The sequence below is a fragment of the Lonchura striata genome, chromosome 1, assembly GCF_046129695.1.
Source record: "Lonchura striata isolate bLonStr1 chromosome 1, bLonStr1.mat, whole genome shotgun sequence".
In the NCBI taxonomy this organism is placed as follows: domain Eukaryota; kingdom Metazoa; phylum Chordata; class Aves; order Passeriformes; family Estrildidae; genus Lonchura; species Lonchura striata.
In genome coordinates, this window is record NC_134603.1 from 132,160,431 (window position 1) to 132,186,003 (window position 25,573).

The 25,573-nt window shown below is 40.2% G+C and overlaps 1 protein-coding gene across 8 annotated transcripts in view; it reads right to left on the reverse strand.

Annotated features, from left to right (window-relative positions):
* Nucleotides 1-25,573, reverse strand: part of DYNC1I1 (dynein cytoplasmic 1 intermediate chain 1) — a 183,967-nt gene that overhangs the window by 40,414 nt on the left and 117,980 nt on the right. For all 8 annotated transcript variants that reach the window (XM_021538381.3, XM_021538378.3, XM_021538382.3 and 5 more), the window contains 3 exons: nucleotides 7,258-7,404; nucleotides 2,984-3,097; nucleotides 34-167 (listed from right to left, as the gene is read on the reverse strand). In XM_021538381.3, the coding sequence (XP_021394056.1) occupies nucleotides 34-167; nucleotides 2,984-3,097; nucleotides 7,258-7,404 (395 nt within the window). The remainder of the gene's footprint in view (nucleotides 1-33; nucleotides 168-2,983; nucleotides 3,098-7,257; nucleotides 7,405-25,573) is intronic.

Consider the following 25,573-nt stretch of genomic DNA (forward strand, 5'->3'; position numbering starts at 1 on the left):
AATGTTTTATAAGTACAAAATGCTGAACTTCACCTTCCATGGCGACAGGCTGTGTAGACTGTTCCCTCTTCACTGCCCACGACAAAGTTATTGACATCTCCGGTTGGGAAAGCCATTCCTGTGACCGCCACTGGTTTGGACTTATTGTATACCAGCTCCATGCTCTCCTACCAAAACAGGTTTTGTTATTATGTTGGAATCCTCCTTTTGTTAGTCTGGGTTGGGTTTTTTTAAAAACTGATACTTAATATATGCTACCCCATGTAACACTTCTAAATATTACATGGGGTAGCAGGAGAAGAAAATGAAATCATTTGACCCCGTCACAGGATTTTGGTTTCTACATAAGGTGTTGTAAGAAGATGCAGTGTCACAAACCAGGATGCGCCTGACATCCCCAGTGCTGTCTGTCACACATATGAGACCGGAAGGAAGGCACTGGTCTTTTCTGCATCATCTTAAATCAGCCACAGATGACAGCTAAGAATTTAAAATCTAATGGTGCAGAAACTAAAGATAATACCTTAATGGTTACATTTGCCAGCCTCAGGCTTTAATAAATCATGCAATACCCTTCTATTTATGTTCTGGAAATCAGTTGTCAGGAAGCATTTGCAATATCATGTGCATGTGAGGCATTTACTTCACTGTGTCATCTGTGCCTTTGCAAAACAAAATAAAAAAGTTGGGGTCCTGTCACTACCACCAATCTAAGCATTGCTTTTCAGGGATTTTCTGAGGTAACCATAAACACTCCATCTAGACTCCACCACCAAGATACAAACCAGCAGGAATGTCTTCTGTTTTCATTTGGTAGTTATATTTTAAAGTAAATCAGCATGCCCATTTTTGCAATTGGAAATAAAATAACCGTGCAAATTTGTGGCTGTTGCAAGATGTGTATGCTTTGAGCAGATTTTGCACAACTTTTTAGTTTTTCAGCCTAAATAGTGTAACCCAAGAATCCACAAAAGGCCTGAATGATTTCACCATTTTCATCTTCAGCTATTTAAGTGGTTATATTCTCTATGTTTAAAAGGCCTATGCTGCTGTTCTTCTAGGGCCAATGCCTGTACAGTTTTTCTCAAAAGGGCTTTTTTGCTGTAAAGAAAATGGGTATCTCTGTGAAAGGAGGGTGATGCAAACCCACAGAGAAATACTTCTGCTTGGTTTGTGCTTTTCTTTGAAATAAATTTGGTCCTATTATAAAGGCAAAACAAGGCATGGAAAATGCTTTGGGAGACCACCCCATATGTCTGTAAACATGTGGGTGAGAGAGAGAACAATTCTGTGAATATGGGAAAGAGACCATGTATTTTTGTTAATACCTTCTGGGATGAGATTATCATTTAGTGTCTCTGCAGAGACGTGGCCATATTACTGTGGTGGATGCTCTGCTCCCAGCGCCCACACCATGACTGTACACAAGTGCTCTGGAGCTGTGTCTTTGGAAAGTTTCAGACTGACACACATCAGCAACACTTTACTCCTCCCAGTTTAAAGCTATGGCACGCAGCTTGATGTCAAGTCCTGTGCCTCTCTTTTCTAGATCACCATGAGCCATGTGCCAGACTTCAGTGTAATGTAGGGTGTGTTCCCATCCTTGTTGAGAGCCAGATTTGGAGCAGGGAAATTCCATTTGAGTGATGAGATACTGTAACTCAGATGTTCACAGATCTGTGCTTCAGGCTTTAGTATTCCAGTAAATGAATATGCAGGGATGGGGTTTATCTTCTTGATGTTTAGATGAGAAACTGCAGAAGGCACTAGAGTGCCTGAACATAGATGCCTGGGCCATTTCAGATGCCTCCATTTCTACTGAAGAAGAGTATTTTTTTTTTACACTGTTGCCTTACATGAGCAATGTAATGTTGAAATTTGAAGCTGGTCTCCCTTTGAGTAGAGGAGTAGATGTGATGACTTCCAGAATCCTCCTCCACCCTAAGATAGGACAGTTCCATGTCCCAGGGTGGGTATCTGAAATGGCTTTTCACACTTGGATGGGATGAGTCACCCTCCAGAAGTACCAGCCTCTCTCTATCTCAGCGGTACACAAAACTTGAACTTCTAACTTAGACTTGACACATCAACTTTTAGATGGCAGAGGTTAGGATAGAGGAGTCCCACCTCTTGTGTCAACACTGAAAAGCAAAAATTCAATAGTAATTGCACATTAGTGCATGATTAATGGAATCATAATAGGGAGTTTCTATGCAGCATTTTGAAACAAGATCAGATCCCATGATGCTTAGTAAAAATTATATATTTTTTTTCTAAGAAATTGTGTATAAAAATGAGTGATGTATCGGAATAGAAAATGTACTTCTTCAGAAGATAACACTTAAAAGATGCTTTCTGTATACCTTTTTCAGCATTGGATTCATTGTTTAGTTTCCATTATTATAATCACTAGTGGTTTGGGCAATTTTCCTGTGTTTCCTTTCATTTCTGATAAAAAGGAGAGGAGGTGGGGGGAAAGACAATAGTAGCAAACATTCCAGAGGGGGAGAATTAGTTCTAAAACTTTTGATTTGCATTGTTTGTTCCTTTGGCTACTGAAGGCTGCCAGCAAAATAAGTTTCTGAGTTTCTGACTGCGCAGGGGAAACCTACAGTGCCTAGGGTGTGTTCAGCAGCAGTGCAATCTAGTCCATATTTGTTAAACAATGCTGTAGAATAAGTGCAATTTATACCACAGGCGACTTCTGTAATTACCATGCTTTAAAATGGACTATTTCATTTTCACTTGAAACTGACCTATGTATTAACGTATTACAATAATTACATGATTTGTGGTAAAGGAAATGGGGTTTGGCTCTTAGCAGAGACTGCTGGAAGCAAGCTGTACTCTTTCAAGTGCATCCATCGGTTTTAGTTTGTATAGGATGCAAGATTTTGGCTTTTAGGAGCTGTGTTCCACTATGCAAGTATCCTGCTCTACCAAAGACACTTTTTTCCCCCCATGTTGGTGAAAACAAACCCACCTGTGGAGTTGAGAGCATGTCCAGGCTCCAGGAGCACATTTTGCCATCCGTAGAGACAGTTATAAGATTGTGTGCATTCTGTGTTCCAACTACATTCACACAATACACAGGATGCTGAAAAGAGAGAACACTGGAAGTCAGAGAGCCATTCTTACGTTTTCACAAACAAATATCTAATGTCTCATATGTTATTTTAAAGAATTATTAAGTAGTCACACAATGCCTGGAAAATATAAGACTCTGGTTTTGCCAGATAGGAATTATTTTGGTTGGGTTTTTGTGTTTCTTTTTCATTTAAATTTTAAGAAGTAGATTATGGAAGTGGAAATGTTTTCAAAGTTTCATTTTCCTCATAATAAAACAGCCCAGCTGAGTAATGCTGTGAAAATACCAAATTATGTGGATGAGATTTCACCCACAGGGATATGTATCATTCTACTGATGGCTTTTGACATGGAAAATAACCAGCAGAAAGAGGAAAACTGTCCAAACGGAATAAAAATGAAAACTTTATTCAAGAAAACAGCTGCATAAAACTTGAACTCTGTCAGAATTTGGCTTGAATGCTAAATATTTGCAAATGTACTCCAGTTGAAGAACATGAACAAGCCCATCAACGTTCTTCAGCATTGGCCAATACACCTTTTAAAATCTTTTATTATAAGTGGGGAGTGACTAGATTTAGGGTGTTACACCTGGTTCACCATGGTGCAGTCATTCCATGGAGGCTGAATTCCAAGTTAGTATGCATAATGAAACTTGGCCTATTCATTTTCCAAGGAACCTGGTAACACTTTGAGCCTAAAGTGTCATCTGATATCTGATGGTGACATATGAGGGATGGGTCAAGTTCAGCAATCTCCAGAGTGAAAAATCAGTCAGAGTGAACAATCAAGATTTAATTTTCTTTGACCAGTACAAGTGGCACTGCTAAATTAAGGGTTAGAAATATACAAAAATCAAGCAAAGAAAAATTTAGTTTTTCTGCAGTGTTTACCAGTAGAAGACCTGCATCTCCATAAAGAAAAAACAATTGTTCTCTAATACCTTGCTTAATTAAAGAAAATTAGGACCAACTTCCAAGAGATCCCTAGGGAGCTTCTAAGCCAACTCCATGTAGTGTTAGGAATGTAGCATTTGGTCCTGCTGAAAGGAATGGCAGAACTGCCACTTACGTCAAGATCCAGCTGCAGGTCACCTACCCAGTCAGCAGGGAATGGCAGAAATCCTCGAGAGGTCTGGCTCACTCTCAGGTTTGACTCCTGAGTGAGCCCAGTAAATGCCCCCTTTCCAAGAGCAAAAGGTGCAGCACCTGTACAAACAGTGTTTGTGCCCGCACCGAGATAGACTAAGCAGTTGCTGCTGAAATAGTGCTTGGAGGCAACCTGTACACACCAGTAAGTCACAAGGTCCATTTGATGCTAATTTTTTTCTTTCTCTCAAGATTGTCAGGCACCTGTTTTTTCTCAGATCAAATGGACCCCCATTGGTCCCTCACATGTGTCTCACACTATTACACTCCTACCATGGACCTTTTTGCTGCTTAGTGTAAGCTAATGACCCCAGTGCAAAACATGATAACTGCATACTGATGTGTGAAATAAGCACAGACCTATTTGTTTAATGGGCTTTTGACCTTCAGTAGACCAAACAGACAGAGTGGGTGTGAGGAAGCTACAGCAAGCAGTGAAACATCTAGAATATTTAGTAGGGGGGAAAGAATGAACCATGTCTTTCCAACAGCACCTCAGTGTGTCAGGGCTGGCTTTAATCAGGGCTACCAGCCATCAATTGCATGCACAATAAAACTCATGGCCGAAATGAAAAGATGTAAGGAAAGCGGATGACAAAGACAACCAACTGTATGTAACAGAAAGTCTGAACAGGCTCCTTCCTTTCAAAGGGTTGCTGCCAGCTTGCTTTTATTTATCTTGGAAATGAAATCATCATGCAAAAAGGTTTTGTCTTAATTAAAATTTCCTGTTGTCCCAAGTGCAGATGTGTGGTGGGTGTGAAAGGAAATTAGTGAGTAAGCTGTGGGTAGAATTCTCTTTCCTGGTGAATCCAGGCAGTAATCAGTGATACTAAATTTCAGGAAGGCTTAAGTCAGGGAAAACAACACGATCTATCTGTTTCAAAATAAACAAAGCAAGAAAAAGAAAAGAGAAGAATCCTTCTTTCACACAGAGCATGAGTTGAAATAAAAAAAAAAATTATTCAGCTCACGTATCTAGCAGTACAAAAAGTAACATTGCTAATGTAGCATTGTCTTGATTTAATTTTTTTTTTGGCAGCAAGGATTCAAACCAGCCTTTTGCAACCAAGACCTCATTTACAGTTTATGTAAGTAATTCTTATAAACAAATATAAAGTAAGCAACTCTTACTGTAAAATCTGAGCACTGCTTAAAACATCATGCTTCCTCATATTAGACTGTGTAAACACACATTTATACCAATCCATGACAGCACATAAAGTGCCCACCCACCACTGAAAGTAATTTATTTATATTTTTCAAAAGGAAAACACTGTTTTATTATTCTATTGCAATAATAAAACTGTTTTAATATATAATTCCAGGAGGTACAATTTTGCCTTAAATTATTTTTGAGTGTAAACAAATTACTTCCCATTAATCTTTGCTTTTCCACTAGATTTTGAGTCCCAGTTGTTCAATTTTCAGTGACAGTCAGCTTCTTGTCACTAGTTTTCTGGTCTGCTACATCTCTAAATTGCACTTCCAGGAGAAACTGTTTCTTTTCATGCAGATTGAACGACCTTACTGGCAACAAAATGAGCAAAAACATTAGGGAAATGAAAAGCAATGTTGAAGTTGCAACCCATGGCACAGATCATTAGATAATTACATCAACATTCATGATAGTGGAAATTTAGAGAACAATATTTGTATTGCCTGGCCCACTAAGCACGTCTGTGCACACCTGTAATTTTTAATATAAGAGACTTGCAATCATAATACTGGCCCCATACTGAATCTTCAGCAGTAATTCACATGGCCTGGCTTCTGGAGTTGTCTTTTAACTCCAGGGATTATGTTGTCACAGTCAACTGAAAGCTGAACCTTGATCTGCAAATTCCAAACATTAGAATCACAGACTTGTAAAAGCTGGAGCTGCACTGAACCTTCATTCTGCTAGAACAAGATTATCATCTTATCCCTCAGAGTGCTTTGTCAAGTTCAGTTCCTTATATTACAGAAAATCTGTGGTTTTCTGCACCCTTATATAATATTTTTGCATTTTCCTCCTCCTTTCTAGTTTCCACTCAGAAATTGCTCTAAGCTTGCTCCCAGGATGACTACTCCACCTTTCATCTCTCCTGAAGAGTCTGCCCATGCTCAGACCCTGGAGGGGGAGAGCTCAAGAATGCACAAGTTGTTTGTGCAGGATGGACGGGATGTCAGTGCCAGAGCAGAGTGAGAACACTTTAGCAGGCAGCCCAGGCTTGTCTCTTCCTCTAGCACAATGTGAGCTCTTTGCAGTGTAAGAGCCTCTCCTATCACAGACATCATCCTCATATCACAAAGTCTCTTCTTTCTCAGGCATCTTGTGTTACTTCCCTGCCCATTTCTCTCTCAGAAATCACTAGAGCCCATTGACATAATCAATAATTATCTGTAAGTACTCATGTGTCAACAAAATGCTCTCCTGCATCATTCTGTTGAAACAAACTACAGTGTGCAAACTCTGCCCTGTGGCCCTGTCTGGAGCAGATGACCATGGCAGGGATTTATGTATTGATCTATTAGAAAACAGAAGCAAATTGCCCCACTTTTTCTGAGGGCACCAGTGTCTACTTATAGGATCTACTATGAGACTCTCACAGGTGCCTAATTTGATTCAAAGGAGAAATTTGCGTACACCAAGGCAAAAATAGTGACTCCAATTGCCTGCCACGTTGGACTGAGAGGCATACAGCCTCCACAGTGCTCTGGCTCTCTTTACAGACAATGGGGACAAGAATTAAAGTGCCACTGTTCTGGCACATGGGTGCTTGCTTCACTCAAGTGTTGTACTCAGTCCTGCATTCTTTCTTGGAAAGGAGAATAACGTCCTGACTTGGTTGTACAACGTGTGATGATTAAGCACTTACAAGAGGTGATTGTTCATGTCTCAGGTCTACTTTTTTTCCCTTCAAGGGCCACACTTCTGTTTTCATCTGTGTGGCAACTAGCATTGTAGACACAACTAGGCAGCTGCCTTTCCCTGCTGACCATCTCCTCTAAGGGAAGAGGAGGTGATTTTTATCCTTACCGTGTGAGCAGCAGCAGACAGGGGAGTTCTCTGAACTGGAGTGCGCCTGTGACTGCGATTATCCCACAGGACAATTTGGCCAGAGTAAGTTCCACCAACAACCAGGTTTGGGTGAAAGCGGGCAAAACAGACAGACATCACGGAGGACTGGAAGAAAAGAGGTAGAGAAGAGAGGGATTACATGGTCAGACATCTTCAGTTCTCTCCCTAGGGAAGCATACTGAAAGTAACATCTTGTATTTTAGGAATCACTGTATGAATTTTATTCATACTCTTTGCACGCTAGTAATTCTACTAAAGCAACAGGACACATGCAAAGAACTAACTTTGACTCTAAAATGTGTATGTTTCTAGGAAAAATACAGGATGAGTCTGAGCATGATGCTAAAAACCTGAGATAACCTCTCCACGACAGTGATGGTAAGGTGCTTAATTTATTTTCTGGAAGTGAGAACTTCAACTAACCATTTCCAGCCAAACAGAGAATGGCATCCTGGCCATGACATCCCATCAGGGAGAGCTCTTCCCCTGCTTCTCCTCTAACTTTTAACTCAGGCAGCTTGAGGCAAGTCTGTGAAAAAAACCCTCTGAAGTTCACCTCAAGGTGTGCTGTCTTGAGAGCATCAGCTGACAAGCTGTGTCTCATTGTTGGATCAATGTCTGATTCCTCTGCTACCAAGGTCTAAGAACAAAGGGAACCAGACTTTTTTTCTGTCTAAGCAAAACTGAGTTTTTTTTTCTCATCCTAATGGCAGCTGAGTTATGTTTGTATATTTTCTTTAGCTGGGGATGCACAGGAGCCAGACAGGTGTGATGGGTACCCTGGCTACTTGGTAGAGTGCCCCACAAGCCAGTATGGAGATTGTTATCTATCCCAACTACCACTTTTCAATGTCTTTAAAATAACACACCAGCTAAAACCCTCAAGGAAACAGTCCCCAGACCTTAATGTACCTACAATCTACAGCCAAGAGCAAGAAGCAGTAACTCCTTTAAGTCTTCCATGCTCTTCTTAAATAATTATTTCCCATTTTTATATAATTGGTCCTGGATGATATGTCTTCATTTAATGCAATTTTAAAAAAATATTTTAATAACTGGATATTTTGATGTGTTGGTATTCTCGTCTGGGAACACAATTTACTCAATGACAAAGGGTTAACTAAATTACTATATTTCATTTGCATAAAAAGCATGGCAGACATTTAAGTCAACTTTGTTGAATTAGGAACACTGGAGCTGCCAAGCTGAACTAGACCCAGTGTGTACCTAGGTAATGGCCCTGTCTCTGGGAGAAGTGGATGGGATTGTAAAACTTTTGACATGGGCAGATGTGTTACGTCCTTTTGCTACTGCTCCTCATGAGGATTTCTAAGGCTAGAGATTGATTTGAACTCATGAGAGACTTGAAACCCCTTCTGATAGGGCTAGAATTAATTATGCTAAATCTTGATGCCTATAACTAAGTTATTAAGAACAAAGTAAAATGGGAAATTTAAACAGTTTTTACTGAATTCATGTGGCTGCCTGATATCAATTGTTTAAAGCCAGATTATACGCTAAGTGAATTTAATAGACATACTTAACAGCACACAGCAGTATATTTATTACTGGTGTTTTTTTTACCTAATAAGATAAAATGAAAAAACCTGCCATTACTTTTCTTCTTCCCCACTCTCTCTGGATCCTCCTGGCTGTTCACTTGACATCTTTATACTTTCTCCTCTTGACTAATGCTTCCACATACATTTCTGTTTTGTTATAGAATCTGGCACCTAATGACTAGATGATTAGTGTACATAAATGCCCATTTTAGTCTTAAAGGGCTTGAGCACAGCAATTCCATTATGGTCAGTCATAGCAATGAGAGGAAGCTTCCAAACACCATTTCCAAAGGACCTAGCTTTACAGAAAAGAAACTCCACCCCTAAGGAACGGGATATTGGTACTGTTAAGAGGGGTTTAAAATGCAGCTACACTGCAGCTGCCATCCAGTTTCCACAGATCCCCCCCACATTATCATTAAAACGACCCTACAGCACATGTTCTACATTTCATCTCTTTGTTTAATGGCTTTGTGAGTTGTTTTAATCAACCTCTCTCATTCCTTATAACTAAGCTGACAGATATTCTTACATGAAGTGAAATAGCCAGATGATTTTAAAATAGTACAGCTCCACCACTGGGTACACCCCACAGCAGCTACAAGGCTCCACATGTATTTTAAGAAGCCCCAATTCAAACAGTCATTCCACAACAAAGTTCCCAAGTTTGTCCCAAACAAACTTGGGAGACTCTGAAGCAGGGCAAAGAAGCCAAGTGGACAGTGTATTTTTAAAAGTTCTGCTTTCATGGTTAGCATGTTTTTGCATTTAGAATGCCAGAATACAGTTGAATGGTCAGGATAGAAACTGCTAAAGTGTGTTTTTCATAAAGTTCAAAAATAAACTACAGACATGACATGGGCTTGAGCTCTCTGCACTGCTTCTAGTTTTACATCTCACTCCAAAGCAGCTTGCAGTCTTCAAAAGGTAAAATGTTCACATCCTTTTAATTATGTCAGTATTATTTTTCTATCCAATAAAAAAAAATCTGTCAAATATTAGAATTTAACAATTTAAGGACTCCATTCCATAGCACTTAATACAGTGATTATTTTCTTAAAATTAATGGCAGTACTCTGATGAGTAAGGTCTGTAAGATTAAGCCCATTCATTTAAGAACTTGAAAAGCATTAATTTCTCAGTCTTAATGGGAGAGAGTGGCTGACAGGTCTCCAGTCTGTCTGAACAGCTCTGTGCTCCAGGACAGCAGCAGAAACCATTCCCTGTAAGCCTCTTCTGCCCCCAGGCTGCTTCTTGTTTGCCTGTTCAAGTAGTCTTGCTCCTCTGAAACAGCTTTGCCACTGACTTCAAAGGGGGAGGAACAAGCACATGGTCAGGTTTTTAAAATAACAGCATATCCTTGGTTGCACTTCTGCCACACCCTTCTAGGTAAATCTCATGGCACTTTCCAATAGCAATGGTAAAGCTTCCCAGTTTTTCAGTGAGGGATATTTTATACTGTAGGTGCTTAGTTACCCGTTGCAGAGGACAGAAGCAGCTAGTTTCACAGTATATGGCAACAGTGCATAACTAAATGTAGGAGGAATCATGTCAGAAGCAATTCCACATGGAATTTAGTGTTCATAGCAGAAAAGCAGATTTAAGGCTAGGAGATTCCCACCATTATCTTTTTATGGGTGCCACAAAGCATCTTTTTGAGCAACTGTTGGGACCCACAAGAGACAGGCAAAATCACAGTGTCTGATGATCTGCATTCCTCTGACTTGCACTGCGCAGTGAATCATTTACTTCAGCCTAATGCTCAGGTGTTTTCTCTCCCTGTGCAAATACAGCCTACTGGATTTTGCTGTTTCTGTCTCTCCTTAGCTTTCTCAGTGGCCTTAGTAAAGTTTTTCTGGCGTTTCTGGCTTTGTGATCTTTTACCCAGATGTTGTACTCTTAGTGGGACAACAATGCTGGTGCTGCTGCCTCATCCCCTGTGCATGTTCTGCCTCTCTGTGGAGGTGAGCATTTCTCCAAGGGCCAGAAAGGGAAACCTGAGTTATTTCCACGTGGGAGCACTGCCCAAGCATAAGAGAGAGCTTAGGCTGCTAAACCTGAGGATTTTGCCAGGCAAACAGGCAATCCTGTTTCTCAAATGCTAAAGCTTCTGCTTGCAGCTGCAGCAAGCACTGTGCTGAAAACATAATTAAGAAACAAAACATGAGATGTCCGTGCTCTTGTTACAGCAAAGGGAGGGCTGGGCCTTACAGACAGAAGTGTTGCCCAGCCCTTGGAGAGGTCTGCAGTTGTGGGGAGGAAGGCAGCACACTTTGCCCCCTGCCTTGGTTGGGGGGTCAGGTCATCTCAACCCGTGGGGAGGAGTACTGTGGAGCATGGCTCCATATCATAACCTTTTGCTCATCAGTCCTGGTCCACCTCCCTGCTCCTTCCCTCCCTCCCCACTAATGCATAGATCCAAACAGGCCCCCAGCCCTCTTCAAGTGGCTGGAAAAGCTGTTTTTTATTTTAGAAGTTTAATACAGCCAAGATTTGGATTAATGATGGCATATCCCGTCAACCACAGGTACATGTGCTTGGGACAGACAGTCATTTAGCTTCTCCCTGCTGAGAAGCCTGACCTCAGTGCCCACATGAGATGTGTGTAAGGCCCTGGAGACTCAGTTGTCTCTGCTCCTGTCTTTACGCTCACATGGCACTCTGCCCAGCCACCAGTCAGACAAGTTCACAAAGACCTGGGTGCTAAATAATAATAACTCTCCATAGGCAGTGACTACTGCCTTCAGCCAGACCTCTTCTGCAGGAAACCACCCCCGGAGCCAGCACTGCCATACTGGTGCCATATGCCTACGCCTTGCACCAGATGTATCTCAAAACAATACTTTGTCAGTGGGAAGAAGCAATCCAAGGAGTTCACAGGGATTTCTAGGCTCCAGAAGACCCGGTTATATTGCAGCAGGTTCTCAGGAAGCTCCTGGGTGGATTTTCTAGCTGAGCACATGCATGTGAAAAAGCACTACCATCAGTGGCATGCTGCTGTGGGTCACTCTGACACTGCATGCAATGAAATCACCTGCAGCTGAGTTCAGAGAATCATAGAATATGCTGAGTTGGAAGGGACCCATCAGGATCATCGAGTCCAACTCCTGCACAGGACCCATTAAGAATCACCATATGCTGAGAGCCTTGTCCAAACACTTCTTGAACTCTGCCAGGCTTGGTGCTGTAACACTTTCCTGGGGAAGCTTGTTCCAGTGCTCAACCACCTTCTGAGTGAAAAACCTTCTCGTGATAACCAACATAAATCCCTCTTGATGCAGCTTTGTGCCATTTTCTTGAGTCCTGTCACTGGTCATCACAGAGAAGAGATCAGTACCTGTTCCTCCTCTACCCTCACGAGGAAGTTGTAACTGCAATGAACTCTTCCCTCAGTCTCCTCCAGGCTGAACAGACCAAGTGACTTAAGCTGCTCCTCATATGGCTTCCCTCAGGGCCCTTCAGCATCCTTGTGGTCCTCCTTTGGACAGTCTTAATAGTTTAATGTCCTTTTTATACTGTGACACCCAAAATGTGCACACATTATTCAAGGTGAGGCCACCCCAGAGCAGAGCAGGACGATCTCCTCCCTTGCCTAGATGGTGATTCTGTGCCTGATTCACCCCAGCATACAGCTGGGCTTCTTGCTGAAGTGGCAGATCCTGTTCTGTGCTTGAAGGACTGAGAGTAGAAGGACAAAGCTGTGGTACTGCTCCTTAGACAAAACCATGAAAAGGTGCCATACTCATAGTCCTTCATCCATAGGAACTGAAGAACAGGGACTGAACCACTCATCACTTATGTCTGCACTCCTGAGGAATAAATAAATAAAAAGGAAGGCCAGAAGTACACATGCAACTTACTCATAACCTTTTGTTCTCAGTCCTGCTCATCAAGAGCAGCATTTACAGTGTCTAAGCACTCACAGTCCCTCTGAGAGCTGCCCAACCTTCTTCTGACCAGGCAGTCAGGAGACCTTTTCATTCCTGCATTGCTATACACACATATATCTGGCCCCCTACATCATAGTGATGACATACTTCAACTGCAAATGTGGATTAAAACCATCATCTAAAAATAAAACAACTGAATTATTAAACAAAGCCCTTTTTTATGACTAGTCATGGACTGAGAATAATCATGGAAAGTAGGAGATCTGAACACTTTCTCTGGTTTAGGGACCTTTCTCTGGTTTTGCACCACAATAGGTGTTGGATATCTTGAAAGAGGCAACTTTATGGTGACTTTGCTCTGGCTACCAAGATACCTGTTCTTGTACACTGAAACAAAGCCTGTGTTCCTTCCAAGAGTACTGTTTATTTTTAGCACCTGCTATTGTGAGTTTGGATAGTTCTGTATTTCATATAACTGTCTAAGTAGAATTAGTAGTAATAAGAAAACAGCAAAGAGAATAGCAACAGAATTACAGCTGGTTTTGAAATTAAATTTGAAAAGGAAGTTAAAACATGATTTATGTGTACAAAAACCTGTACCAAAGAGATAACGTCTTAAGTCTAAAAGCTTCAAATTCCAAGACTTCTTGCTCCTCTCCAACTGTCTTCCTATTAAACTATGAAACAACATCTGAAAGATTTTGTGCTGGAGATTATTTGCGGTACCATACAAAATTTGTCTCTACTAAAAATAAAATAAAAGCAGTTGACATCGTTCACATATTTAAAAAAATAAATAAAACCAAACAAACACTTCTTCAAACCAAATGTCAGAACTCTGTTTAATTAAAAAAAGGAAGTTTATACTTGGTTATGGTGTGTGTCGACATCTACCCCTTTGATTTACAAGAGTATGGACGGGAAAGAACAGATTGCTTTATTCAAGAGAAAGAAAGGAGGGAGGGGGCCCAATGTGACAGGAAAGAGTGTAGGCTGTATTAACTTCAGTGCTTGTTAAAACATGAAGGATTAATGGTAGAAAGGGAGGGAAGAATTGTGAATGTCTCCAGTTTAGGATCTTCAAAAATGTTTGGGGATTCTAAGAATGTCTCACCAGACCACATGAAAGCTGTACAGAGAGACTCAGCCACACGACTGCTCTAAATCCAAAGCTGGTATTGCTCCACTTATACCATCAAACCAATGGAGCTGAAATGTAGCCACAAATTAAATTTATTTTTATTGAAAAAGTACTAAGTCCTTCAAAATAAGGAAAAGAGTATGTCAGGAAATACAGCCTTTCTTAGCTGAGTTTACAGGGTAGGTAACTCTGGCATCTAATCTCAGTGCTGACATCTGATTATTGCAGTAGAATCAGAGCACTCTGCCCAAGTCTGCAGGAAGGCAATATCCAGCCTTATGACTTCATTTTAAATAGAGCAGAAAACTGGAGCTTTCTGCTTTCATCTCTGTAACTGCAGGTTCAGCCCATGTAACTAGAAGAGAAAAATAATCAGGAGAAAAGTTCACAAGCTGCCTTTGCAAATGGGAATCTACACTTCAGCCCTTCTGCAAAGTGCATTATTCATTCAGCAGGGTCCTGGTGACTCGGAAAAACAGTAAAACTGCTTGCTGTAATGCAAATGCAGATAATCCCGATATTTCTCAGATTTAATACAGGGATATCCTGTGTGCCTTTATCCATTAATGCAACAAGGAGTCAATTCAATAACCCTGAATTACTGCACACACATGCAAGCCTGAGAATACAGTCTTTGCTGAGTATCATACTGCCTTTGTTAGACTGATTATGAGATCACTAAAGCCTGGAGAAATAAGGAGAAATTTCATAACAATAGCACATCAAAATAAAGTTTTCTTTTCAACCAACTTCTTAGATGCTAAGTACACAAATATGTTTGTTTTCTCTGACTAGGACCTGGCTGCTTATCAGATCTCAGGGTCAAAAAATTAATGTCCATGTGCTTGCATGTTGAAGAAGCAAGAACTTGGTTTGTCTATTTTATTTATGTCATGATACTCTACAGTTATTCATGAGCACTCTTAATAGTTTTGACTGAATTATTGACAGGCTTGAAATGATGGGTCTACACCATCATTTCAGACCTGGAGCCTGAGGATATGTGTCTCTGGGTGGAGCGCAGAGACCTTCTGCCCGCTTGTTCCACAGGCTGGCCACAATTTGGAGCAGATGGTAAGTGTCAGCTTGAGCATGGCAGTCTGGCGTGCAGCTTCATGCAGCAGGGCTCACTGGTTTCAGCTCAGCATTAGCCAAAGGCTTCTGGACCAGAGCTGCTATACCTGTAGGGTCATGGTGTCACTGCCTGCCACAACTGCTAACTATAGCTGCAAGTGGTGTCAGACAGAGACTACTTTATTATTGATGGGTTTGCAACAAAATCCCTACTAAAGCATCTCAGTCTGATGAAGGCCTCTTCACTGAGCAAATAATAGCATTACCTGAAAAATTTACTAGGGCACAATGGTAAGAAATGCCAGATAAGCATCTTATTTTAAGCACTGCAAATGAGATCAGATCTAGAGAGGCACATACTCAAAACATCATGCAAACCAAAGCTTTCTGTAAGTGTTGCAGTTAGCCAGCTTCTAAAGCATCTCTGAAGGTGAAGCCACTCCTATATAGGAATTACCTGGGGAACATGTCTGTGAAGGACAAATCCAGGAATTTTGGCCACTCTTCCTGAATTACTTTTGCATATTATCTCTCTGATATTATCTGATATAGAACATGGGCAGTCAGCCCCATTCTCATAAAGTGCCCCAGCCATTTGTCTCAAGACTTAAGTTTCTTAATGCTGCACACTTGTCCAGGCAGAATCTCCTTCCTGCTGGAACCAGGACCAGGCCTCAGGAGTGAGGCTAATAGTCTCTATCTAGAGGTGTTCCCATCTAACACTATGCAGAGACTGAGCTTAGGCTTAGATTTTGGTATCCTGGACTCTTCTCCTCACAGTGAAAGCACAACAAATAATCACTTGATGGCAAGTTCTGGAAATACCAGAGTCAGACTTTAGAGAGCCCACAGTGGTAGCAAATTCCAGGTCTGGAGAATAGGAATAGAAACACAAGTTATTCTCATGCTCTGGGGATGGTTTTGTGGTTTCTATGGAAGCAGTTCCTCAAACTAGTGTGTCTGATCAACCGAACTAAGTGAAGCCACAGATGAATTAGAAACCAGTACAGATGCTGCAAGAACAATTATCTACAACTCAGCCTGTGAAGTTGGGTGTAGTAGTCACAGATGCTTGTAGGAAAGTCACAGATAATTCTCAAGTGTAGCACTGAGTCCAAACCCCTACAAGAAATGCAAAGGCCATGAGAACCAAGGCACAGTCAGAAGATCAAACATATTGAACCAAGAATACTTTAAAGTCCCAGATGAGGAAAGAACTTACTTAAGTTCATATTTTCTCAGAAGTCCATGAACTTAATTGTAATTAATTCTTCTAAGTTCTCCATTATTTTAATGACTCAAAAGCCTACTTACAGCCAAGCAAATTGGTAAGTGCTTTCCTAAACAAGCAATTTTTAAATTCAGGCCTTCTGAAAGCAAATGACCTTCATTCTGTGAGGCAAGGACACTCTGATGTTCAGATGGTCCTGGGAGGACTCCACAGACTAAGAGACAGTCTCAACTCAGCAGACTTCCACATCAATATCAGACAGGGAAGCGAAAACAAGTATGATGTGTCAGAGACAGACTCACCGAATTTCCAATGTTGGGAGGCATATCTAGAGATTGTCCGGTCCAACCCCTTGGTCAGAGCAGGATCAGCTGGAGAAGATTGCTGACAGCTGTGTGTGGCTGGGTTTTGACTGTCTCCATGGATGGAGAGACCCCATTACCAGCTCTGATGAGTTTCTCATCAACCAACACCCCCAAGTCCTTCCCCTCAGGCCTGCTCTCAATCCCTTCTCAGTCCAGCCTGTATTTGTGCTTAGGACCTTGCACTTGGCCTTGTTGAACTTCATGAGACTCACATGACCCACCTCTCAAGCCCATGAAAGCCCCCTGTGTCAGGGTGAGCTTGTCGGGACCCCAACAGTGTAAAAGTTCGTTTCCTAGCCCGTGCAGCCAAAGAAGGAGCCTGGAATGTGTCCGATTGCACTTTTAAGGTTGTTTATTTTTCCTTATCTAGAATATTCTTTCTCTGACCTGCTGAAGTCCATCCAGAAAGGAAGCCATGGCAATCTGCCTCAAGCCTCAGGCGGCTCCCACATTATATACTCAAAATTACGTGTAGTATGTTTACAATCTCTTGCCAATACCTATTATCTATGTTAGACTGTGAATCTCTACCTTAAACCTATAGGAAAGTGTCACCATCACACCAAGACATAGAAGACAAGAAGAAGGAAAAGAAGGCTAGGACATGCCTAAATTCCTCCATCTTGACCTCCTGAATTCTGGTAATTCTTGGTCTTCTGGTAATTCTTGGTTGATAATTCTTCATACAAAGCTGGCAATTTTTTCTGCAGCTGTTTTTGACTTTTTGTCAAGGTCTCGAAAACTCCTACCAGGGTCTTGAGACAGCCAGGACAGCCAGAGGGATGTCCTGGTCTCCAACACCTCTGGATGGTATCTCTTCACTCCAAAGTGTCAGCTGAACCACACAGCTGGGTGTGATCAGTGAACATGTTGAGGGTGCTTCAATCCACTGTCCATGTGTCTGACAACGATGTTAAACAGTGCTGGTCCCAACCCTGACACCTGGGAACACAATTTGTCACTGGCTACCCCTTGGACATTGAGCCATTGATCACAACTCTTTCAGTGCAACCATCCAGCCAATTCCATATTCACTGAGTGCTCCATCCATCAAATCCATGTCTCTCCAGTTCAGAGACAAGAATGTTGTGCAAGACAAGGTGAAATTCTCTGCAGGATTCACGGTAGATGATGTCAGTCATATGAAGACTAATAGACTTTTATATTTGCCCAAATCCATCACTTTCACTGATGTACCTTTTATAGGCAATGTCACTATGTAATTGGAAATAATTGGAAATAATTGAAAATTAATTTAACATTGCACATAGATATGGAGATTGAGAGACTGAGAGGCACAAATGAACAGCTTTCTAGTGGAAACACAGAAGACACCACAAGCAAGTCTATATTTAAGAATGAGGGTGGAAACATTAGTTGTTTTCACACTGTTCATTTCTCCTACAGTAAATTACTGTAGCGATTCTAGTATCAGTAGCCTGATTCTACACCCAGAGAGTGTTAGGAAGCAGCTAAGATCACAGAGGAATAAATGAAACACATTATAGACATTTTTTAATTCTCCTTTCTCCAAACAAGCCTTAGTTTTTGAAAATTTCACATTCTGCTTTCATCACCTGCAAGGCTATGCTGCTTGGTTTCTAGTTTTTTGTAGAGTCTTGTAGAGGAGGAAGGATTGAGATAAGTGTTTTCCAGTTTCAGGGTGAAAGCCTTAGGAACACTAAATCAGCACAGTTGCTGACTCTAGAGTATCAGAGGACAACTTCTTGCCCCAAAACCAGCCTCCCTGGCTCATTCACTCACACCAGTGATGGGACGTTTCATGATGAATCTTTATTCTGCCAGGAAGAATGGATTTATCCCAGAAAACTCATGTCAGGAGTTCTGCACAACTCCGTCTAAATTTGGCTTAGTAAATTTATTTAATAGACTAATAGATGCAAACATGAGATAGCAAATCTTAAGCATGTTTTTCGCTCAATGAAATGACTGGTGATTTAGTATATGTTAATGAACAATATGGAACTGAAGTGGGATTGATATTTTTCTTAACTACTGAACAGTGTTATAAGAGCAATCAAATTAATTAATCACTGGTCCTCATGCACTCTGGCACATTTTGTTGTCGAGATAATGAAAACACTCTGTTCTCTCCAATTCTCCAATATGACAAATTGTTAAAAGCATATTGCTTCTTGTATTTGGGACATTTACTTGTCATTTTATGTCATTAAAATAAATGTACTTTAACTTTTCTTTCTCTTTGCCCCATGGGAAACATCTTCCAAGGATGATATCAGTATCTCAGCCATTTGGCACGTGCTTCTGCTTTCCCTTTGTGGGAAGCCAGGAGTGTTAATCATCATTAAATCAATGTTGTCCATATACAAAAGTTCTTTTTAAGAAAGTGCTTGTCAGTCATTCAGCCATGGGGGCAGAGGGCAGAAAACTGTTGATTTTAGACTTAAGACAGAGGACAGTTTTATCCTGGGCTGTAATGATGGATTCCTTGGTTTCTGGGGCCTTTTACCACAATTTAGAAGAGTAACTGTTTTATATTTTGTGCCAGGTAACACAAAAAGAGGCTTCACTCCTCACATAGAGCTCCCACAGAGACAAAAATCATGAGGTGAAATAATTTTCTTGAATTTGGACCAAATGTACTCTTCATTGCAAGTAGTTTTCACTGAGAACAGTTACATAACCCAAACAGAAAAGTCATGCCTATGGCTGTTTATCCATCATTTGCAGTGCAGCTAGGGAATTGCATGGTATTTTACATCCTTTATGGAAAAAAATTCAGTGGAAGGATCTCAGTGACTTATTGATTTCACATCTGATCCTGCATTTCTTGTTCACCTAAAACCCTTTTAGCAATGGGAGTTTCAAATACACAAAAAATATTTAAAATGTAATGTTCGTATCAACAAAGGAAAATTGGGTTCTTTTTTCCCTTCCTTCCTTTTTACACTAGGTTATGTTGAAATGTAACCAAATCAACAACTTCTAAACTATAAAACAACCCCAGGAACAATTGCAGCATTTGATGATTTTTTTTCTCTGCAATTTTGGGATAGTGTGACAAATCTGCATTTTTTTATCAATGGAGATTTAAAAAAATCTGAGTTGAACGAATAATGTCATGTGTTTGTAAGTATCAATAATTTAAGCCATCTGCAAAGGAATGGTTTTGCAAAGGCATCTCTTTCAGGACACTGTGGATTTTGTCACTGCTTGAGGTTTTGGCAAACCATCAATATCACTATAATCTTCTCCTATGAAATATAGTTTTTTACTCAGTTTTTTTATTCCCCTTAGCTAGCTAAACTTCAAAAATATTGCATGTCTAACTCAGCAAAGTCAAAAGTTAGGCTTTCTCTGAAGTGCATATTAGATACAAGTAATTCAGAAAGGTATAATGCCAGTTATCAGTGAAATAAAGAAACTTAAAAAAATTTGAACACTCACTGTATCAAGTAGACAACATATTCTTTCAATTTGGTCTGAAAGGAAGACTATGGAACTTAAGGAAGAGAAACAGCATCTTTAAGTACAGGTTCATTGCAAATCTCTATTTTCACACTTGCAAAAAGTACAATGCAATTGCTAGTAGTGACAGTGTATCATTTAAGTGTATGATATCTACCCCTCCAAAAAAGGCTTAGATGTGAGAACCGCCTGAAATTTTCTATCCAAGACAAGCAAAGTTGTCACTTCCTAATTATTTGATTCATAATTGAAATCTCAGTTTCAAATGAGGATGATGATCTGTGTTAAGCCTTGCTCTAAGCAAAGGAGCATTCTGTGCTAGCAGACTTTGTACGTATAAATACAGTCCTCAAATAATTCAGAATGTTAACTACTAATAGGGGAACTACACCCACCTTTTGTAATAGCAGTCATTTCACAGACTGACATGGCTACAATTATTTTGTTATACAAATTGGCTTTGATGGGTGTGTCACTCTTCAGGGTTCTGTACAAGGCAGCAAGAGATCCAAGTCATTATGGAAAAATCAGCTTACAAAGGATTTGTAAAGATACAGTTAAAACCCAAGGGAAGGCATGCAACTTTGTGACATCCCTTAAATCTAAATAATGATGCATATTTGCTCTCTGATCTTGCCTGGAAGAAGGTTTCCTTCTCCCACTCTTGTTATGAAAAATATAATGATTTGAGTTCTGTGGAAATAAGTCAGGTTTTTGAGATTTTAGGACTGAAAGGTGAAGGGCTATGTGGAAAACATGGTATGCTTTGTTCTGAACTGCAGATGCTAGTAGATTCCACACTAACAGCTGTGGCATTTCAGCAGTAAAGCAAGACTGGTGATTTCAGGATTGGCTAAGACATTGTGGCACCTGAGCCAGAATATACATTTTCACATTTTCAGTGCCTTTTCTGTCCTCCTCCACCGATGTCTTTGACAGGAGACAGGAGGTATATGTAGTCCTCTTTGTCCCCCTCTACAAATCGGCTGCATGCAAGTCTCTCCTCTCACCTAAGACACCAAAAACCTTGGTGTAGTACTTTCCAAGTACTACACTTAGCCTTCAGATGTGAGAGTAACTTCTACTGACTACACACAATCTCTCCACAAGTACTGGGGCACTAATCTTAGGCCAAATGATAGGTATTTTTAATCAACAAAGGCTAGAAGTGGCATAGCCTCCAATGGGAGGAGCAAAAAACCACAATTTAACAGAGGGAAGAATCCAAAACTAAAGGCTAAGAGACAAGACATGGGCTCTTGCTTACTGACATTTTCATGGCAGAAACTGTGCTCTGTATTTCCACATTTCAAACAGAAACATGGGGGAGGACAGAAGTTTTGAAACAGGAACAGAATAAGTATGTCCTTCTATCACAAGCTGTAGCTGAAACTCTTCTTCTCCCTCAGTCATATAGTTAGAATTAGAACTTCCCCCAAACTGTAATTCGAAATGGCACAACTATGCATCTGCATTAATTATTGCAGTGTGCAGATAACCACACACTGCAATAAATAAGAGCAACAGAATGTCCCCAAGAAAAGGCACAGCAGAGCTTTACACAGCTCCAAAGAGATCATCCTGCCAATGATGCACAGCAGGAAAAAAAACTGAAATGAAAAGAAAACAGCACCTTTACCTCTGAAGAAGCCCCCCTTGGTATGATTGACAACATTTGGGTATGTGTTACAAAAGCCAGCAACTAATTTGGGACCCTGGGTGCTGAGGTATTCCCACCATGCAGCTCTCTCAGTATCTTCACAAGCAGACAGTCAGTCACATTTACCAGTGAACTACTACGAAAAAAGGAGGAATCTGATTCATGGTTAGGATCATGGGGTCATAGGGAAACTCAGGCTAGAAAAAAACTTTCTTTTACAAAGAAGGGATTTGTAGTTTTTTGGGGAAAATTTGCAGTCAGCTCAGAACCACATCTTCACTGACATTTACAGCCCTTTAAAGACTGATCACAGGTACCCTCTCTCACTATAAATTGAGGAATTAGGTAAATTAGCCCTGGAATTGGACATGTTGTATTTTTGGATTGATTTTACTTACGAAAGTTTGTGAAGCTTAGAGAGAGTTCTGAGTCTTTCATTTCTTGTATGTCTCTGAAGAACTGAATCCTTGCTTGAAATGTAGTGCTAACAAGGTGAGGAAGTTTTTGTGAAAAAGCACCAATATAACAAGACAAAATTTTCTTCATTTGTAAAGTATTCCAACCATACTTTCTGGACTTTCCTAAACTTATTGTAGTATTTCTTTTTTTTAGAAGCTCTGGAGGGACTGAGCTCTAGTCTGGTTTCCATAGAGGAGGAAAGTCAAGGACAAGAGGAAAAGGAGGATATTAGTCATTCAGACTTTTACCTCAGCCTGTTCCACACACAAGTCTTGTGGATTTGGGCACCCAGCACCTTTAGAAGACAGGCTGCTGGAGCAAAAGGCACATCTGAAGGAATTTATGTTGATTTTGAAAGAGCAGACAACAACAAAGAAACCAGATCAGGAAAAAAATAAGGCAACTCTGGCCAATATCAGCCACTAAATATAGCCCTTCACTTACCTCAATGCATCTAATTCTAAGATATGCATTTATGACTCCATCCATTTAGTTGAAAAGGGAAAGACCACACCAGGATAAGCAATGAAGAGTGGTCAAACACATAACTTAATGGCAGTGTGTGGAAGCCACTACAAAAAAGCTAGGGGAGAATGAAACATTTTGTGGTGCAGCTGAGTAGCTGATTTCTGTACCCAATCCACCAATATTTTCCAAGCATGGACATCTTTTCTTGAAATTAAAATAGAAAACACAAATCCCCTTTCCCACAAAAAACCTGACAGTTTAGTAAAAAGATGGAACTAACCAAGTAAATCTGAGTGCATAGCATTTTAGGAAAAGGACAGAAATAGCTGCAGCTATTGAAAGTGATATACTGTTGAAATATTTTTGTGATTATGCTAAAAGTTGATCTGACTCCTTGAAAGAACTCTTAAATGGTTACTGCTTCCTCAAATAACAGCTACTTCATATGTGCTCTCCTGCTTTAAAAATACACTGAATGTAGTTGCTTCTAAGTGTCAGATCTGTACTCCTCACTGCCATTTTGAGACATTTGGAAAAGACATAGCTGAGAAAGAGGAAATTAGAAGATAATCCATAATAAATCAAAAGACAGCCAATGAAGTAATTTCTTTGTTTCTGTTATGATTAGATTTAGCATAGTAAAGCAGAATTATTTACTTTCCAATGCAGAGTCCTCCAAATCAGAAAGTAACATTGAATTTGGTTTATTTGCCTGAAACTAATATATTTAGCTCTCTTCCTCCTCCACTTCTCCTCTCCTGAAATGATGGATGTTTGAGGCTGAGATCCAGATAACCTCAACCAACTTTAATAATACTTCTTCAGTTCCAGAAGAAAGGAAATGGTTTGTAATACCCTCAAGTCCCTTAAGTACACGAATTATTTCTTTTCCTTGTGACTTCTGTCTCTGCAGATCAGCTCTAACCCAAAAGCTATGAGATCTGATAGAAGAGCAGTGCTGTACACATGCTAATAGGCCCTGCTGAAAGAAGGGGTATGAAGCTCAGACTATTATCTACTAGCCCATCTACTGCAAACTGTGATTTCTCATTTGCCTCACTTGATCAGATATGTTGCTGCAAAGTTTCAGATACTTCTTCAGGTCATTCTAACTTAGAAAGCTTAGATCAGACCACCATGAAACAGAAACAATATCAGGGGCAGAGATGATGAGTAGTACAAATAATCCTCATAATGAATGGGTAATGTAGATTTTGTTTGTATAGTCAGGGAAAAAAAAACACATTAAGAACATAAAAGCACTTTCTGAAAAAGACAGAAATATTGAGAAACTTGGTTGGTGCTACTCTATCAATCAGTGGTACGGGAATGTTCACATACAAGGCCAGCTCTGTGCATTGCAGAAATCAATATAGGCTTGAGCACATGCTGAGTTAGATCATCAATAACTGTGAGATACAAAAACAAAAATAGTTTTTGTTTATGTGACTCCCACGTAAACACAAACCAGCCATCTCTGAGAGAAGCAGTGTGAACCACTGCATAAATTCTCCCATCTAAACCATGGGAGAGTCAATGTGATTTCCATGTTGTTCCTGGAATTCATTCCATCTCTGGATACTGCCAAACCAACCCAACTAGGGTTGACTCATCTGTGTGGTTTCATAAAGTACTTCTGAAAGGCATGTGTCTTGCCTTTGGAATGCTCTGGATTACACCAAGAGTATGTGATGCTCCAGCAGGGGGGAAGAGGACATCCCTGACTCTTCCCTACAAAGATATTCCCAGTCTGCACTCTGCACTATTAACTGTACACTCAAGTTATTTCTCACTACCTAAGGAAAGCATTAAACATTCATTCCTTTGGCAAATGATATCACCCTCCCATTCCAGTTTTGCTTCTGAGACAACAGATTTTGCTTGCACAGGAAAACAAATGAACAAATTGCCTAATCCCTCATTCTTCCATGTTTTCCTATTTCTAACCTTGTGGTAAAGAAATGTATGATGAGCTACAGAGGAAAAAATCTTGGAGTCACAGCTAAAATACTGTCAGCACATAAAGCAGAGATATAAAACCCCAAAGAAGGGCAAAAAGAAAACACATAGAAGAAAAAAAAATATTCCATGGGAGGTAAGAGGAGAAGCCATCAGGACTATTTTAGAAAGCATCTGATAGAGCACATGGCAGTACACATGAATTAATAAATAAGTATGTCCACTCGGTTAATTGTAATTTTTGCTTTAATGAATATTATTAACTAAAATTGAACCCAGTATTTGTAGCACAACACATTGTAGTGCTATGAAATTTACTACTACTTAAATTGTATTAATGAGACAACAATTTAATATGACTAAATTTGATGAAAAATTCATATTTACAGAATACATCACCCCTCACATTTGAGGACTGAAACCAAATGTTTTGCTGACTGGAGTTAGGCAAAAACATCCTTGCCAGTAGATTTTTACATCATTGTCTGTCATGGCTGAACTTTAGTCAAAGACCCTTTGTTCTGGAAATTTTCAGCATTTCACATTCTCCTATGTAAGATTAAAAACAGTCTCAGAAAGAGGTAAAGAAAATGAAGAAATTCCATGGCACATATCTGTATAACAGATCAGAAAGACAGGAAAATATTAAAGGTTCTAGCTTCAAGAATTTACCAAATGTGCACAATTGGTATCTGAAGTTCTCCCTGCTGCAATTCCAGCCAACTCTTTAGCTTCTTCACACATCTGTCTCCATCAATGTTAGCAGAACTCCTGAGGTGAAATTTCTTAGAAGTTTCTCAGAAATGCCTTCATAAACCTATTTATTGATTTGGCTTCTTAGAAGTGTCTTCCAAAAGCCCATTGACAGTCACACTTGAAATTCAAGTTTCTACTTCCATGTGTCTTGCTCTCTGAGCCCCAAAAATTGAAAGGCAAAAGTTATATTAGTCAGCATCTTGTAGGATTTATTGAGACCACTTTTTACAGAAAGTCATTAGGAAGGAAAATAGAGGCC